Source organism: Pristiophorus japonicus, chromosome 12 (genome assembly GCF_044704955.1).
Source record: "Pristiophorus japonicus isolate sPriJap1 chromosome 12, sPriJap1.hap1, whole genome shotgun sequence".
Taxonomy (NCBI): Eukaryota; Metazoa; Chordata; class Chondrichthyes; family Pristiophoridae; genus Pristiophorus; species Pristiophorus japonicus.
In genome coordinates, this window is record NC_091988.1 from 57,415,600 (window position 1) to 57,433,902 (window position 18,303).

The 18,303-nt window shown below is 43.9% G+C and overlaps 1 protein-coding gene across 1 annotated transcript in view; it reads left to right on the top strand.

Moving 5' to 3' along the window:
• The first annotated feature begins 269 nt into the window (after window positions 1-269).
• The window catches only part of LOC139277278 (guanine nucleotide-binding protein G(i) subunit alpha-2), a 342,086-nt gene continuing 324,052 nt past the window's right edge, over window positions 270-18,303 (top strand). Inside the window, exon 1 of the mRNA XM_070895531.1 lies at window positions 270-797. Coding sequence (XP_070751632.1) covers window positions 680-797 — 118 coding nt within the window. The 5' untranslated portion in view covers window positions 270-679. The remainder of the gene's footprint in view (window positions 798-18,303) is intronic.

Sequence of the window (18,303 nt, forward strand, 5' to 3'; positions counted from 1 at the left end):
ACATCAGAGCAAGACTCAATGCCTAACGACACCCAACCCAGCCCAGCCCAAAAAGACTTGCAGCAGCCAATCTTGCGCGGCTGCCAATCACCACCTCACCTGGTGTGGAGGGGGCGCGCGCGGCGTGCGGGGGATTGTAGTTCTTGAGCGGCAGTGCACGGCCGGTGGGAAACGAGCGGGGAACTACAACTCCCAGGAGCCAGCGGGGCGACCAGCGCGCAGGCGCAGTGCCGGCAGCAGCAGCAGCCAGCAGCGGCTCCGGAGTGCTAGTCCTCAGTCCCATCCGGGTGCCTGTGTGGTGAACGGAGCGGCTCGAGCTGGCGGGGTGTGGCGGAGCAGCGCTGCAAGCACCCAGCTCCAGTGCACACACATACACAGATTGTGAGAGGGGGCTTATTGCAAAACATTACAGCCACTGAAAGCAGAAACCATCCCGCATTTACCCTTTCTTTGTTTGCATTTTTTTTGTGTGTCAGGAGTGAGAGAAAAAAAACACAAAGCAAAAGAAATAACCTTTTATTTTTAAAAGCAAAAGTTTTTTTTTGAGGCGGTCCTGTTTCTTGTTTTCCTCTTTGTGGAGGTCGAAGACGGAAGGAAAAGAACTTGGAATCTGAATTTTCGTTTTTTCCATAACTTCTTTTGCAAAACAACAGAGAAAATTTCCAGCCACTTCTTTACCATGGGTTGTACCATCAGCGCCGAAGACAAGGCGGCCGCAGAGCGCTCGAAAATGATTGATAAAAATCTCCGGGAGGACGGCGAGAAAGCGGCTCGAGAAGTCAAGTTGCTACTTTTGGGTAAGTTCGTGTTCAGCTCTGCCATATAAAAAATATAATATTTTGTATGGGGGTATCGCTACATTTTAACAAGAGACAGAGAAATGGGAGTCTGGATACTCTTAACTTTTACCACAGTCCCGGGAGTTCTTAATGAATTGCAAAAAATGATCAAGTTCTTAAATTGTTCGCAATTTGTGTGTTTAATAGTTGTTCCCTGAGTAAAAAAATAATAATACTTTTCGACTCTTTGAGAGTGGGGTGGGAGGAAGAGGGAAGGGTGATAAAATAACGGAAGTTGTGTGAAACGAGGTATTTTCAACAGCAGGCCCTCCTCGCTTTTATAATGCTAAATAAGAAATAGCTTTTCAAAAAAATAAACTCTTTTATCCCGCAAGGACATAACTTCATCTACATTGTTTCAAATTAAGAGAAATGTTTCTGAGGAATGCAATTATCTATCCAACTACTCCTACATTTTGTAAGCCCTTTTAAGTGTATTTGGATACTTTAACTAGGATCTTTCAGGAGTTCTTGTATGTTAGGAATATTAATATCTTTGTTTCTACACCCGACACCGACTGCTCTCCCAATAAATAGACACAAATGCAGGAAGTAATGTTTTGGGTTTGTCCAGGACTGAGAAACAACCATTCCAATTGTTTGAGAGATCTGTCTTGAAAGCAAACCCACTTTGTGTAATTTGTTATCTTCCAAATTTGGATTTTCCCCACCAACAGTGATTTGCAATTGTTCATTTAATAGTTTCCTAACTGGAGTTGGTCTGAAACCGTGTGTTATCATGTCGTCAGGTCGAGATGACAATCTGTGGTGCATCTCTTTTTCTCTGCGAACTTCGATGGTTTGTACTGTTGACGTAGAGTGCAGACAAAAAGGGGAAGGGAGGTCTGTTGAGAAGATTTAAGGGAGGCTTTAAACCCACACTGACAGACAATTTAACATCAGTTTGAGCCTGTGCCGTCCTCTTGTTTGAAGGATCAATCGGAGAGATCGCAGTGTTTGCAGCAGGGAAGGAGCGCAGAGGGATTCAATGGGGCTGATGTTTAGCGGCTGACTGATTAATCCTACATAGAACTCATTCAGTTCGGCCAGCTGCTTGCATTGCCTGTTGCTTTAGTCTGTGTAATTGCATATTCAGTAAAGTTAATGATTTTATCTATTTCCCTTAGTGCACGTAATTACATTGGAACAATATCACATTGACAAAGACAGCTGAACATGCAGTAGTTCAGCGAAATGCTTGTTAAAGGATATATAACCACAAAGTAGATTTGGAAACTCAAGTGCATGGGGCAGTGAAACATTTAATTAAAACAGATTGCAATTATATAGCGGCTGTTCATATAAATGTGTATAATCCTATACGTTACGTAACATAGGAAAAGGTCCCCCAATTAAGAGATCCAGAAATGGAGTAAGTGTATATATGCAGGAGTCTCCAGAGAAAATAACCTATTTTAAATGGAGGCTGCTCAAAAAAATGAGAAAGCAGAAGTATGGAAGCCTGGACATGATGGAGTTTACAGGTCTTCAAGTGCAGTAATTTAGGCCAGAGCTCAGAAATCTCTCAATGTTCTGTTTATACCAGAAATGGATTTCCAGTTTTAATAAAACTGATTTTGAATTTAAACCGGAAAAAAGCCTTTTGGGTGTGGAGCTAGTTTCAGAGGGTGAGGCAACACTTGTGGTGTTGTCGTACGTTGTATAATTTCCTGTTGAGAACAGTTTTTCTGGTCATGTTTGCATTCATATAACAAAGACCAATAAGAAAAATACTGAGGCGTGAGAAATTGAAGATTAATGTTCCATGATGAGTTAATAACGCCTATGTAAAATATCTTCAGCTTTGAACACCAGATATTGAATACATCATTATCAAGTGTTGCATTTTGGTAGGAGGAATAAGGAAGCCACCTACTCCTTGGAAAATAAGAGTTTAAATGTGGTAGAGGTGCAACGGGATCTAAGGGTATAGACTCTCAAATCATTAAAACACAGGTTAAATGACAAAAGTGCAAACGAAGCACGGGTCCATTTCTAGAGAAATACAATTCAAAAGCAGAGAAGTTATATTAAACTTGTATAGAACCTTGGTTAGACCTCGCGTAGAGTACTGTGCACAGTTCTGGTCTCTGTTACGGTCTCTGTTACAAGAAGGATATCGAAATGCTGGAGAAGCTTCAAAATCTACAAGGATGATACCAGAACTGAGGGTACAACTATCAGGAAAGTCTGAACAGGCTTGGAACTCTCTTCTCTTGAAAAGAGAAGGTTTGATGGGTAGCCTGATAGAGGTAATGAAAGAGTTCAATAGGGTAGACAGAGAACATGTTTCCAGTTGTAATAGTGTCCAAAACTAGGGGCTGTGAATATAAGATAGTCACTAATAAATCCAATAAAGAATTAAGGAGAAACTTCTTTACCCAGAGAGTGGCTAGAATGTGGAACTTGCTACCAAATGGAGTGGTTGAGGCGGATAGCACAGATGCATTTAAGGAGAAGCTAGAGAAAGGGATAGGGTGAGATGAAATATTATGTATTAGAAATGTTACACGGATCACAACATTCCATTTCAAAAGGCATTGAAATCTCAACCCAGTCCTAAATATTTTTTTAAAAATCCCATTATAAAAGTGTCCATATTTACCTGCCATACCGACAAGGAAGTCATGCTGAACCTTAATAAATCACTGGTTGGGCCTTAGCTGGAGTATTGGGACCAATTCTGGGCACCACACATATTTTTGGAAGGATGTCAAGGCCTTGGAAAGTGTGCGAAGGAGATTCACTAGACTGGTTCCTGGGATGAGAGACTTCAGTTATATGGAGATGCTGCTGGTGGTCTTCATGGAACAGAGATGATCAGGGGAGATTTTAGAGGATTTCAAAATTTTGAAGGGTTTTGATAGAATACATAAGGAGAAACTGTTTCCATGGGCAGGAGAGTTGGTAACCAGAAGGCACAGATTCTAAGGTATTTGGTAAAAGAACCAGAGGAGATGAGAATTTTTTTTTAATACAGCAAGTTATGTTCTAGAATGCACTGTCTGGGTGATCAAAGCAGATTCAATAGTAACTTTCAATCAGGAATTGGATAAATACTTGAAGGGGAGAAAATTGCATGGGAATGGGACCAATTGGAAAGCTCTTTCAAAGAGCTGGCACAGGCATGATGGGCAGAATCGCCGCCGCCTGTGCTGTATAACTCTGGGAGGATGCTCGGGTGGAGCTTAAACACTGACATAGACCTGTTTCTGTGCTGTAAACACACAGTAATTTTATGTATACCATGGGTTTGACACGGAGCCCCTTCTATGGGAAGTTTGTTGAGGTGATTATGAACAACATTTTTGTAAAATGCATTCTCAATCAGTACTATTTTTGATGCAAAATGAATAAACATGTTTGAGGTAAAGTGGTGAAAAGGGACTCTGCTACTCTCGTATTAAAAATGGATGTTGGGGTTAAGCACGACTCCCACATGATGATCCTGCGGACAGAATGTGTTCAATGTGTCTAAATCACATGTTTTTACAACATTGTACTTTTTAGCTGATTAGTAAAAAGTCACTTCTATTTTTAAATGACAATCTTTAGTGAAACGTTAACCATTTTGTGTACAAATATATGTATAAATATTTTATGTACAAATTTTAAATCTATAGATAGATATATTATAAATTCAATTTAATTGGTGCACGTGAGGTGCAAATCCGATTCACAATTCTTTGCAATATATGCCGTTAGCAACATATGTTAATTTGGTAAATGGGTAAACTTAATTAGCTAAAGAGATGGGAAGGATGGGTTTAATGGTGCTGTGTATTCCTTTGTGGTTTGTTTCCAGTGCAGCTGGAGGCAGCACAAGTGCTAATTAGTCTCCGTGTGGTTTGGGCTTCTAATGTTTACAATTTGAATGTTCTCAAATTAATTTTCCAAGTACAATTGATACGGTAATTAAAAATGCGATGCAATTGTACAAAATATGAAAGATATTTAATGGCAATCACTATCACATATGATATAATGTGCACTTGTAAAACGGTATCCGAGTCTACAGGGAGATCTAAATCCCTATATGCATCTATTTTAAAAAGGTCATCTGAGATGACATTTTGACTGTTGTGATGTGGGGATTGGGGGAAATCTCATTGTCCCTTAATTGCCTTTTGTGTATCTCCCTTTCCCCAGATGCAGTTGCAGTTTGAGATTTATGAAATAATCCAAGGATGAAAATAAGCTACAGTGTTGCTCTGTGCTTAAATTCTGTTGTTTCATTCGGGTACCACCTTTTCCCCAATGAAGCTGGATATCTAGTTTAAGGATAGTGCATCAATATACCTAGGAATTGAGCCATAGGGATTAATTAGTTGCAGCCCCATCCTCAATACTTCAATTTATTAGTGATTTTTAATGACTTATTTTGTGTCTCCACCTATCCTGGTTGTATCCTTTGGAATGAGGAGGGAAAGATTTAGATTAAATATATTACTCTGGAATTTTATGGTTGTTTATGAAATATTAACTTCCGTGACCCACCAAGACATTTCGAAATGGTATAGAGGTCATTGACATATTGCTTGAGTGAAGAAAGTGAACAGTACCAGTAAGTGGCTGAGTAAATAATATTGTTAAGTGCGAATTGCACATGTGTCCATGTCAAGATCCACATAATTTGTCAGGCAAACTTAGTTGCCTCTTTTGGGTGGTTCTTAGCTTGGAGCTGGTAGATGGAGTGCGATGCAGAAGTGAGTTATTCTGTGATCTTGCTACGGGGGGGAAGAGTAGGATGCCCTGGAGAACAGCCATTGTCTAACGAGTCCTTCTCGAGTTGTGGCTCATGCATCACTGGTTATGGGGCGATCTAGATGGTTGCCGTTGTGAAACCCACGGCCCAGATCGTCATGGGACGAGTACGTACGGTATTCAGAGAAATTTGGAAGGGATGGAATAATTCAAAGAAAGTGCTGAATTAATCTCTCAAGCAACCATTTGGAAGGGGAGTGCAATCTGTTTTAAAATGGAACAGCAGATTGCACGCGCAGTGAGATTCTTGGGTGCCTGGTATGATCTGCAGTCACAGTACTGCTGTACATTCAGACACCATGCAGTCACATTCATATTGAATTGTGAAATGATTTTTGTATGAAGCAAGCAGGTAGGAGGATGTTGATACAGAAATGAGCAGCTACAGAATCAAAGTACTTAAGCTGAGAACAAGTGTCAGCAGCAGAACCTCATTTTTAAAGAAAATCTAGACCATTAAAAGAAGTAGGAATTTCTTAAAATAGTTTCCCCCTCCATTTCCTTCTGTTAATGTCTGAACACTTTTTTGGTTTGAACTATGAGTAATACTGGGATTGATGGTGCGAAAGAGTTGAATGAACAGACAGTTAAAATGACCAGATTGCTGAAGCATACATGGATTAATGACTATGCAGAAATTTGTTTCCCTTATACCATCGACATCAGTAACACCTCTTTGGTAGATGCTTTTTTGATCTCGTCAACTTGCTGATTAGGTATGTATTCAAAATGAAGATGTTCAGCGTAGTTTGTAGGTTTTATTTATCATAAAGAGCTCCTGATGGCGATACTCATTATAATTGTAAGTGTTGTGATTTTATACCAAAGATATAAATGGATTAAAGATGTTTTATCATCTCAATCGGGGTTTGGAGGTTGGTGTTTTAAGGGTAGATCCTGTGAATACATTGCTGTTGTGTCGACTCTGGGGGAGAAAAGTTCACATTATAACACACTAATTGGCTGATGTATAGACTATTGTGTGCTAAATGTGTAATGCCAGACCCAAGTGTGTTCACACTTTGACTCTGTTGTTTTCTATTTACTTACCCAATAAATTTTCACTTAACGTTCAACTAATTATCAAAGGCTGGAGTTCACGGGTCACTTTCCACCTATTTGTCAGCTCCAATCACCAACGTGGATCTTGGTGACGTCACTCTTCGCTGTCGTTGCTCTCCTGCTCCAGCACGTGCTGCTCCCTGGAGTGGTATGCCGCCACGCTGCTCCTTCCGCTCCTCTGCCTGCTCCGATGGTGCTCGCAGGCCGTGGGCCACACAGCCTGTTGGGCCAGGCCGTCACGCTGCCCCTTCCGCTCCCCGGCCTGCTCCGATGGTGCTCGCAGCCGGAGGCCACTCAGGTGATTGGAGCATGGGCAGGAACAACAAGAGCGGTGAGTTCGAGGCCCAGAAGAGGCGAGGGCCCAGGGGCAGCATGGGCCAGCCCACGCTGCGATGTGTGCGTGCACCAGGTCCGTGCAGCAGAGCTGGTCTCCAGTCGTCTTGGTTAATCCTTGCTACTGTACCAAGACCTAGGTGTCAAGCCCATGTGGTGGCTGGTGTGCAACGGCCACCACACGTTAAATAAAATCCACGCACAGGCATCTTCCACCCTTCAAGATTTAGTTCAGGACCTAGAATTTTAGGTCCTTCATTGAAACACCTGTGAACTTTTTGACGTGAAAACAAGTCATCCTCGATTCGAGGGACTGACTATGATAATTTATCAGCTGTGGCTCAGTGGGTAGCACACTCTCCTCCTGAGCCAGAAGCTTATGGGTTGCACATAAATCGAGGCTGATATTCCCAGTACAGTACTGAGGGAGTGCTGCACCGTCAGAGGTGCCGTCTTTCGGATGAACTGTGAAACTGAAGCCCCGTGTGCTCCCAAGTGGATGTTAATGATCCCATGGCACTATTTAGAAAGCAGGGGAGTTATCCCTGGCTGATATTTATCCCTTAGTAAACATAACAAAAGCAGATTATTTGGTCATTATCACATTGTTGTTTGTGGGAGCTTGCTGTGTGCAAATTGACTGTCGCATTCCCACATTACAACAGTGACTACACTACAAAAATACTTCATTGGCAGTAAAGTGCTTTGAGACGTCCGGTGGTCATGAAAGGCGCTTTTTAAATGCAAGTCTTTCCTTTGTACATTAAAACCTATACTTGCAATATCAATGACAAGATAAATGAAGTGTTTTAGGTAAATTAGAAGCAAAAGTTGGCTTAGCTTTTAGGAGCTGAACAGGAAAGGTCTCTGGTTTGGTGCTGAGTTAAGTTAGTGGCACCTCAGTTGAGGTGGTGGTGGGGACAAAACGATAAACTGAGGGAGAAAATTGGCAAAGGTCCCTGCTCTTGATTGCTGTCTACTAACCTGGAATGTGTGTGTGTGTCGGTGTCGGGTGTGGACAAATTTGGCCTTGTCTGTTGTGATCCCACGGTCGAAAAGCTTATTTGCTAGTTTCAAGTGGAGCATGGTGACTTGTGTGGAGTGTTGGAGGACAACCTTGAAACTATACCCCTGTATGGATATGATGCCTTTGGGAGAGGAGAGAAGAAAGTTGCGGGATAGAATAAAAAAGTTTATATTAAAAAAAAATACTGGGTTTGTGTTAATTCAGAAGTTGTAAGGTTATTTAGACTCAAGTTGTTGGGTGGAGATCAAATTAGTGGAATACCGTTTAAGTTGGTTGTAATAAGACAGTTTTGCTTTTTTATGGCCACAGAAGAGACAATTGAGGACATAGCAATATAGTAGGTTAGTAAACCCCAAACTCCAGCGTAGCATTGGCCCTGTGTTTCATAGGTTTGCACATACTGTGACTGGTATCATAAAAGCATAAATATAGTTATTAAAGTAAATAATTGACACCAATGTGCATATGGCAGTTCTCAACAGGATCTGACAATTAATGCCCTTTGACAAAACATTTTCGGGGTTACCTTTTCCCTCTGCCCAACATTATTTTATCCATGGAAAATGGTCAATTCCAAGTGAATACATAATTGGTTGAAGTGTAATTTGGATCCAAGGGTATAATTCAAGGACACACTGCTTTCCATTGTATGAGAGATCCTGGTCCAAGCATAAAATTATCTCGAACTGTTTTCCTTTTTAATCAGTTGCACTAGCTATAATCCGCCCTGTGCCAAAATTGGGCAGGAATTGAAGTTTTGCTCCAATTTCTCGTGAAAAGTTTAATGTTGAATGTTGGTTGTTGAGTGAATGTTGCAGTCGGCTGGGCTGTGCGGCACGGATTTATAAATTGCCTGTATTCAGCTGCAATTCATAAGCCAAATACTGCTTAAATACTGGTGTAATAATTCCTGGCAAACGAGTGAAGCATTTTTCAGGATATGCCTGTATCTGAAAATAAACTACTTCAAAATTTCTTGTATAAAAGGTGGTAGTGGCCAGAATTGTGAGCCTCACTTAAAGCTTCAATACCTGTAATTTGTTTTTACTCCTGTGAATTATAAACACTTCACCCACAGAAACCTTTTCTTTAAGGAATACGGGGAACAAATCTACTAATAGTAGTTTTGAAAGAATATCTCTGCTGGGAACAATCAAAAAGTACATATTCTATGTTTAATGTATGAGGTAATATATTGGCATGGATCGAGGATTGGCTAACTAACAGAAAACAGAGAGCCGGGATAAATGGGTCATTCTCTGGTTGGCAATCAGTAACCGGTGGGGTGCCGCAGGGATCAGTGCTGGGATCCCAACTATTTACAATCTATATTAATGACTGGGTTGAAGGGACTGAGTGTAATGCAGCCAGGTTTGCTGATGATACAAAGATGGGAGGAAAAGCAATGTGTCTGACACAAAATCTGCAAAAGGAAAAAGACAGGCTAAGTGAGTGGGCAAAAATATGGTAGATGGCGTATAATGTTGCAAAGTGTAAGGTCATGCACTTCGGCAGAAAAAAAATCAAAGAGCAAGTTATTATTTAAATGGAGAAAAATTGCAAAGTGCTGCAGTATAGCGGGACATGGGGGTACTTGTGGATGAAACACAAAAGGATAGTATGCAGGTACAGCAAATGATCAGGAAGGCCAATGGAATCTTGGCCTTTATTGCAAAGGGGATGGAGTATAAAACAGGGCGGTCTTGCTACAGCTATACAGGGTATTGGTGAGGCCACACCTGGAATACTGCGTGCAGTTTTAGTTTCCATATTTACGAAAGGGTATACTTGCTTTGGAGGCAGTTCAGAGAAGGTTCACGAGGTTGATTCTGCAGATGAGAGGGTTGACTTCTGAGGAAAGGTTGAGTAGGTTGGGCCTCTACTCATTGGAATTCAGAAGAATGAGATACCTTATCGAAACGTATAAGATTATGAGGTGGCTTGACAAGGTGGATGCAGAGAGGATGTTTCCATTGATGGGACAGGCTAGAACTAGGGGGCATAATCTTAGAATAAGGGGCTGCCCATTTAAAACTGAGATGAGGAGAAATTTCTTGAGGGTTGTAAATCTGTTGAATTCGTTGCCTGAGAGCTGGGTCATTGTCTATTTCTGTCTTAAATTTATTCAGTTTCTTAAACGATAAGGGGTTATGGGGAGCAGGCAGGGAAGTGGAGCTGAGTTCATCATCAGATCAGCCAAGATATTGAATGGCGGAGCAGGCTCGAAGGGCCGAATGGCCTACTCCTGCTCCTATTTATGTTATGATCCCCTGATTGATGCTAATCACAGAATCAGGAAATAAAGCTGGAGTTCAGATCAGTGGAGGAAGTGTGTAGAATGCTCTGCTGCTGGAAAAGGACGAGATGAAACAAATATTCATTTTTGTGTTTTTCCTCCCTCTCTTCACTGCTCCCCACCCGAGTCAGTTGCTTTTTCTCTTCGAATCCACGAGAGTCACATAGGTGCTTTACAGCATGTTTCAATCTTGGCTGTCTTGTAAAGAGGCACTGTTGGAGAATCTCTCTGACCAGTTACATCCATCCATCATCATCATCATAGGCGGTCCCTCGGAATCGGAAGATTTGCTTCCACTCTTAAAAATGGGTCCTGAGGTGGCTGAGCAGTTCAATACGAGAACCACAGTCCCTGTCACAGGTGGGACAGATAGTTGTTGAGGGAAAGGGTGGGTGGGACTGGTTTGTTGCATGCTCTTTCAACAGCCTGCGCTTGATTTCTGCATGCTCTCGACGTTGAGACTCGAGGAGCTCAGCGCCCTCCCGGATGCACTTCCTCAACTTAGGGCGGTCTCTGGCTAGGGGCTCCCAGGTGTCAGTAGGGATGTTGCAAATTTTCAGGGAGGCTTTCAGGGTGTCCTTGTAACGTTTCTTCTGTCCACCTTTGGCTCATTTGCATGAAGGAGCTCAGAATAGAGCGCATGCTTTGGGAGTCTCGCGTCTGGCATGCGAACGATGTGGCCTGCCTAGCAGAGCTGATCAAGTGTGGTCCGTGTTTCAATGCTGGAGATGTTAGCCTGGCCATGGACGCTACTGTTGGTGCGTCTGTTCTCCCAGGGGATTTGTAGGATCTGGCAGAGGCATCGTTGGTGGTATTTCTCCAGCGACTTGAGGTGCCTGGCGTGCGCGCGCTCGCTCCCCTCCCTCTGTGGGCCTGGCGCGCGCTCGCTCCCCTCCCTCTGTGGGCCTGGCGCGCGCTCGCTCCCCTCCCTCTGTGGGCCTGGCGCGCGCTCGCTCCCCTCCCTCTGTGGGCCTGGCGCGCGCTCGCTCCCCTCCCTCTGTGGGCCTGGCGCGCGCTCGCTCCCCTCCCTCTGTGGGCCTGGCGCGCGCTCGCTCCCCTCCCTCTGTGGGCCTGGCGCGCGCTCGCTCCCCTCCCTCTGTGGGCCTGGCGCGCGCTCGCTCCCCTCCCTCTGTGGGCCTGGCGCGCGCTCGCTCCCCTCCCTCTGTGGGCCTGGCGCGCGCTCGCTCCCCTCCCTCTGTGGGCCTGGCGCGCGCTCGCTCCCCTCCCTCTGTGGGCCTGGCGCGCGCTCGCTCCCCTCCCTCTGTGGGCCTGGCGCGCGCTCGCTCCCCTCCCTCTGTGGGCCTGGCGCGCGCTCGCTCCCCTCCCTCTGTGGGCCTGGCGCGCGCTCGCTCCCCTCCCTCTGTGGGCCTGGCGCGCGCTCGCTCCCCTCCCTCTGTGGGCCTGGCGCGCGCTCGCTCCCCTCCCTCTGTGGGCCTGGCGCGCGCTCGCTCCCCTCCCTCTGTGGGCCTGGCGCGCGCTCGCTCCCCTCCCTCTGTGGGCCTGGCGCGCGCTCGCTCCCCTCCCTCTGTGGGCCTGGCGCGCGCTCGCTCCCCTCCCTCTGTGGGCCTGGCGCGCGCTCGCTCCCCTCCCTCTGTGGGCCTGGCGCGCGCTCGCTCCCCCCCCCCGCCTCTGTGGGCCTGGCGGGCGCTCGCTCCCCCCCCCGCCTCTGTGGGCCTGGCGGGCGCTCGCTCCCCCCCCGCCTCTGTGGGCCTGGCGGGCGCTCGCTCCCCCCGCCCCACCTCCTCCTCCTCTCCCCCACCCCTCTGTCGGGGTCTCTCACTATAGCTCCGTAGAATCAATGATAGTTCAGGGTCCAGTTGTACTCTGTCCTTCATCACACTTCTAATTGTTCTTCTCAATTGCACCTCTGGCAGTTTGGTTATGTCTATCTTGCTCATTCTCCAAATACCAATAATAGTTAAGCCATTCTGCCCTTCAGAAAAAACAATAAATGTGGTGAGGCAACTTGAAGGGAACATTCATAATAAAAACCGAAAATGCTGGGAATACTCAGCAGGTCAGGCAACATCTGTGAAGAGAAGCCGTTAATGTTTCAGGTCGATGACCCTTTGTCACAACTGGAAAAAGTTAGAAATGTAACAGGTTTTTAAGTGAGGGAAGGGGAGGAAATAACAAAAGGAAAGTCTGTGATAGGGTGGAAGGCAGGAGAGATTGAGACAAAATTGACGATGGTGTAAAGCAAAAGGAGATGGCAATGGGACAAATTAAGAAACAAAAGGTGAGTCTAGATCGGGTGTAAATGAAAATAGCAAAGTAATCAGCTGCCATAGGAAAGAGGGTGGAAAAAAAGAGAAAAACAGAAAAAAGAAAAAAAGAGGCAGGCGTTAGTGTGAAATTGTTGGACTCGATGTTGAGTCCAGAAGGCTGTAAAGTGCCTCAATGAAAGATGAGGTGCTGTCCCTTGAGTTTGCGTTGAGCTTCGTTGGAACAGTGTAAGAGGCTGAAGAAGGAGAGATCTGAGTGGGAGTAGAGCAGAGAATTTAAGTGACAGACGACCGGAAGCTTGGGGTCATGCTTACGGACTGAATGGAGGTGTTCTGCAAAGTGGCCACGCAATTTGCGTTTTGTCTCCCCAATGTAGAGGAGACTGCATCGTGAACAGCGAATACTAAATTGAAAGACTTACCTGGAAGGAGTGTTTGGGCCCTGGACAGTCAGAAGGGAGAAGGTAAAAGGGCAGATGAGGTTTTGTTATGACAAATTACAAATGGAGCCTAAACACTACAATTATCTGTGAACACCTCCAACTCTGGCCTTGTGATAGAGGAAGGTGATTTCTGATGCTGCTGAAGATAGTTGAGCCAAGGACACAGCCCTGAGGAACTCTTGCAGCAATGTTCTGGGACTGAGATGATTGTCCTCCAGCAACCACAACCATCTTCCTTTGTGCCAGGTATGACTCCAGGCACTGGTGAACTTTCCCCCTGATCTCCATTGAAAGAAGTGGAATTAGAATCTGCATTGCATGCACTCTGTCTCATGCTGTGATGCGTACTTAAGATGTCCTTGAGCTAATGTCCGTTCTCAGGGAGCTCTCGATCTTAAAAGGTCTCCCGTGAAAATGTTACCAAGTACACGTTTTATGTGCAGTTTTGACAAAAAAGGTCATTGATCTGAAACGTTAACTCTTTCTCTCTCCACAGATGTTGCCTGTTCTGCTAAGTATTTCCAATACTTTGTTTTTATTTCAGATTTCCAGCATCCGCAGTATTTTGCTTTCACTTTTTGTGTGTTCATTTCAGCTAATCCTGTTCTTCCAAATGCCTCATTGAGTCAGTTTTCGACTGCTGTGTGTTGAGAACACTGCCTTTTCTTGTCTGGCACCAGGACAAGAATCCAACTTCCGGAAGTGGAAAGTGGAAGGTCCTTGCCAACTGTAATCCCAAGAAAATGAGTTCACCCATTTTCTGGTGGGCAGAAGTACCTACTACAAATAATCTGAGACTTAAGTGTCATCAATTCTGGACTTAAATTTGGGACTGACAAAAGGTGATTGATGTGGGAAATAGAATGTCATGTTGGTGCTGTAGGGGGATGTTTTTCTGAGGTTGGAGGTAAGGCTTTGCTGAGGGAGAGCTTAATGCTACAAGCTCACGCTATAACTGACCTAATATCCTTTCATCAATGGAAAATATTTTGCAATGCAAAGCTCAAAATTGCACTTCTTTAAAAAAAAAAAATCATATTTTTTGTTCTGTTGCTTATCTTGTCTCATTGGCCTGTTCATTTCTGTGTCAGCAAAACGGAATGCAGAGACAATATAGATTTAATTAAATTGACTTGAAAGTACACTGGCTTCCTCAAAAAAGTCTCAAGATTCAGTGGTGGTAGATGGGTCTGATCGCCACACACACTCATTCCGTTTGCTTTGGGCTCTGGTTGCCGAAGACACGACTCCTGGGCTGTGGAGAGAAGCCCTTGAATTGAGGATAACTGTAAAACTGCCAGTCTTGTGATCTGACACACAGAGATCAGTATACATAAAATGTTCCAATGCAAGAAACTCACTTTTGAATGGTCACTGTCAGTAACCTGTTTATTAAAAAAATATAACTTTCATAAACTAACTCCCTTTATGGTTTGAAATCTATTTGTTTTTGTTGAAATAATGAACTGACGGTGGGGGAGAAGAGAGAAATATGGTCAGTAGAATTACCAAACTCAACAATGCAGAGGAGTTGAATTGATAGACTGCTCTGCCAATAATAAATTAGTCCCTTTGCACTACCTGGCTCCATAGCTTCTCCCATCATTTTCCTTGCATCGCTGTTTTGAGAGAAGGTGAAGAAAAACAGGCGCTCTGAATGAAAGACGTACTTGCATTTATATAGCACCTTTCATGATCACTAGTTGTCCCAGAACACTTTATAGCCACTGAAGTACTTTTATATAAAAAAAAAAGTGTATTCACTGTTGTAGGAAATGCGGCAGCCAGTTTGCGTACAGCAAGCTCCCACAAATAGCAATGTGATAATGATCAGATAATTGTTCTTGTGTTGATTGAGGGATAAATATTGGCCAAGACACCATGGATAACTATCCTGCTCTTCGACATAGTGCCATGGGATCTTTTAATCCAGCTGAAAGAGCAGACGGGACCTCTGTTTAACGTCTCATCCGAAAGACGGCACCTCCGACAATGCCGCACTTCCTCAGCACTGCACTGGAGTCAGCCTAGATTTTTGTGCTCAAGTCTCTGGAGTGGAATTATGAACCCATAACCACCTGACTCAAGAGGTGAGTGTGCTACCCACTGAGCTGCAGCTGACACATGTCCCTCTTAAGAGTGTCCTGGAATTTGCATGCTCTTAGAATAAATTAGGTCAATACAACTGTTTTGAAGAGGGTGTTATATAATACTAAGCTCTCTGCATTCAGTGGATTGTCTTGATTCATAAGAACATAACATAAGAATTAGAAACAGGAGTAAGCCATCTAGCCCCTCGAGCCTGCTCCGCCATTCAACAAGATCATGGCTGATCTGGCCGTGGACTCGGCTCCACTTACCCGCCCGCTCCCTGTAACCCTTAATTCCCTTATTGGTTAAAAATCTATCTATCTGTGATTTGAATACATTCAATGAGCTAGCCTCAACTGCTTCCTTGGGCAGAGAATTCCACAGAATCACAGCCCTCTGGGAGAAGAAATTCCTTCTCAACTCGGTTTTAAATTGGCTCCCCTGTATTTTGAGGCTGTGCCCCCTAGTTCTAGTCTCCCCGACCAGTGGAAACAACCTCTCTGCCTCTATCTTGTCTATCTTTTTCATTATTTAAAATGTTTCTATAAGATCACCCCTCATCCTTCTGAACTCCCAATGAGTAAAGACCCAGTCTACTCAATCTATCATCATAAGGTAATCCCCCCCATCTCCGGAATCAGCCAAGTGAATTGTCTCTGTACCCCCTCCAAAGCTAGTATATCCTTCCTTAAGTAAGGTGACCAAAACTGCACGCAGTACTCCAGGTGCGGCCTCACCAATACCCTATACAGTTGCAGAAGGACCTCCCTGCTTTTGTACTCCATCCCTCTCGCAATGAAGGCCAACATTCCGTTCGCCTTCCTGATTACCTGCTGCACCTGCAAACTAACTTTTTGGGATTCATGGTGAAAAAAAGGGCCTTGTAAATGTCTGGTGTGTCACCCAGGTCGGGTGGCACGGTTTAATGTTTTATGTTTTGCAGGTAGACTCTAAAAGAGTTTCATGGTGGTGCAGTGGTAAGCATGGTTGCCTTCCAAGCAGTTGACCTGGGTTCGATTCCCAGCCATCACATTTGTCAATTTCTACTTGAGGATGAAATGAATCTCTGGTGACTCTGGTTACAAGCAGTTATTGTAGCAGCATTTCAAAGATTTTTTGTTTACTCCCAAAAAGAGTTTCATGCACAAGGACCCCCAGGTCCCTCTGCAGCGCAGCATGTTGTAATTTCTCCCCATTCAAATAATATTCCCTTTTACTGTTTTTTTTTCAAGGTGGATGACCTCACATTTTCCGACATTGTATTCCATCTGCCAAACCTTAGCCCATTTGCTTAACCTATCTAAATCTCTTTGCAGCCTCTCTCTGTCCTCTACACAACCCGCTTTCCCACTAATCTTTGTGTCATCTGCAAATTTTGTTACACTACACTCTGTCCCCTCTTCCAGGTCATCTATGTATATTGTAAACAGTTGTGGTCTCAGCACCGATCCCTGTGGCACACCACTAACCTGATTTCCAACCCGAAAAGGACCCATTTATATCGACTCTCTGCTTTCTGTTAGCTAGCCAATTCTCTATCCATACTAATACATTTCCTCTGACTTCGCATACCTTTATCTTCTGCAGTAACCTTTTGTGTGGCACCTTATCGAATGCCTTTTGGAAATCTAAATACACCACATCCATTGGTACACCTCTATCCACCATGCTCGTTCTATCAAAGAATTCCAGTAAATTAGTTAAACATGATTTCCCCTTCATGAATCCATGTTGTGTCTGCTTGATTGCACTATTCATATCTAGATGCCCTGCTATTTCTTCCTTAATGATAGCTTCAAGCATTTTCCCCACTACAGATGTTAAAATAACTGGCCTATAATTACCTGCCTTTTGTCTGCCCCCTTTTTTAAACAGTGGCGTTACATTAGCTGCTTTCCAATCCGCTGGTACCTCCCCGGAGTCCAGAGAATTTTGGTAGATTATAACGAATGCATCTGCTATAACTTCCGCCATCTCTTTTAATACCCTGGGATGCATTTCATCAGGACCAGGGGGCTTGTCTACCTTGAGTCCCATTAGCCTGTCCAGCATGACCCCCACTAGTGATAGTGATTGTCTCAAGGTCCTCTCTTCCCACATTCCCGTGACCAGCAATTTTTGGCATGGTTTTTGTGTCTTCCACTGTGAAGACCGAAGCAAAATAATTGTTTAAGGTCTCAGCCATTTCCACATTTCCCATTATTAAATCCCCCTTCTCATCTTCTAAGGGACCAACATTGACTTGAGTCACTCTTTTCCGTTTTATATATCTGTAAAAGCTTTTACTATCTGTTTTTATGTTTTGCGCAAGTTTACTTTCATAATCGATCTTTCCTTTCTTTATTGCGTTCTTAGTCATTCTTTGTTGTCATTTAAAATTTTCCCAATCTTCTAGTTTCCCACTAACCTTGGCCACCTTATACGCATTGTTTTTTTTATTTGATACTCTCCTTTTATTTCCTTGGTTATCCACGGCTGGTTATCCCTTCTCTTACCACCCTTCTTTTTCACTGGAATATATTTTTGTTGAGCACTATGAAAGAGCTTTTTAAAAGTCCTCCACTATTCCTCAATTGTGCCACCGTTTAGTCTGTGTTCCCAGTCTACTTTAGCTAACTCTGCCCTCATCCCACTGTAGTCCCCTTTGTTTAAGCATAGTGCGCTCGTTTGAGAGACTACATCCTCACCCTCAATCTGTATTACAAATTCAACCATACTGTGATCACTCATTCCGAGAGGATCTTTTACTAGGAGATCGTTTATTATTCCTGTCTCTTTACACAGGACCAGATCCAAGATAGTTTGCTCCCTTGTAGGTTCTGTAACATACTGTTCTAAGAAACAATCCCATATGCATTCTATGAATTCCTCCTCAAGGCTACCCCGTGCGATTTGATTTGACCAATCGATATGTAGGTTAAAATCCCCCATGATTACTGCCGTTCCTTTTTCATATGCCTCCATTATTCCCTTGATTATTGTCCTCCCCACCGTGAAGTTATTATTTGGGGGCCGAAAAACTATGCCCACCAGTGACTTTTTCCCCTTACTATCTCTAATCTTCACCCACAATGATTCAACATTTTGTTAATTAGAGCCAATATCGTCTCTCACAACTGTCCTGATATCATCCTTTATTAACAGAGCTACCCAACCTCCTTTCCCTTCTTGTCTATCTTTCCGAATTGTCAGATACCCTGTATGTTTAATTCCCAGTCTTGAC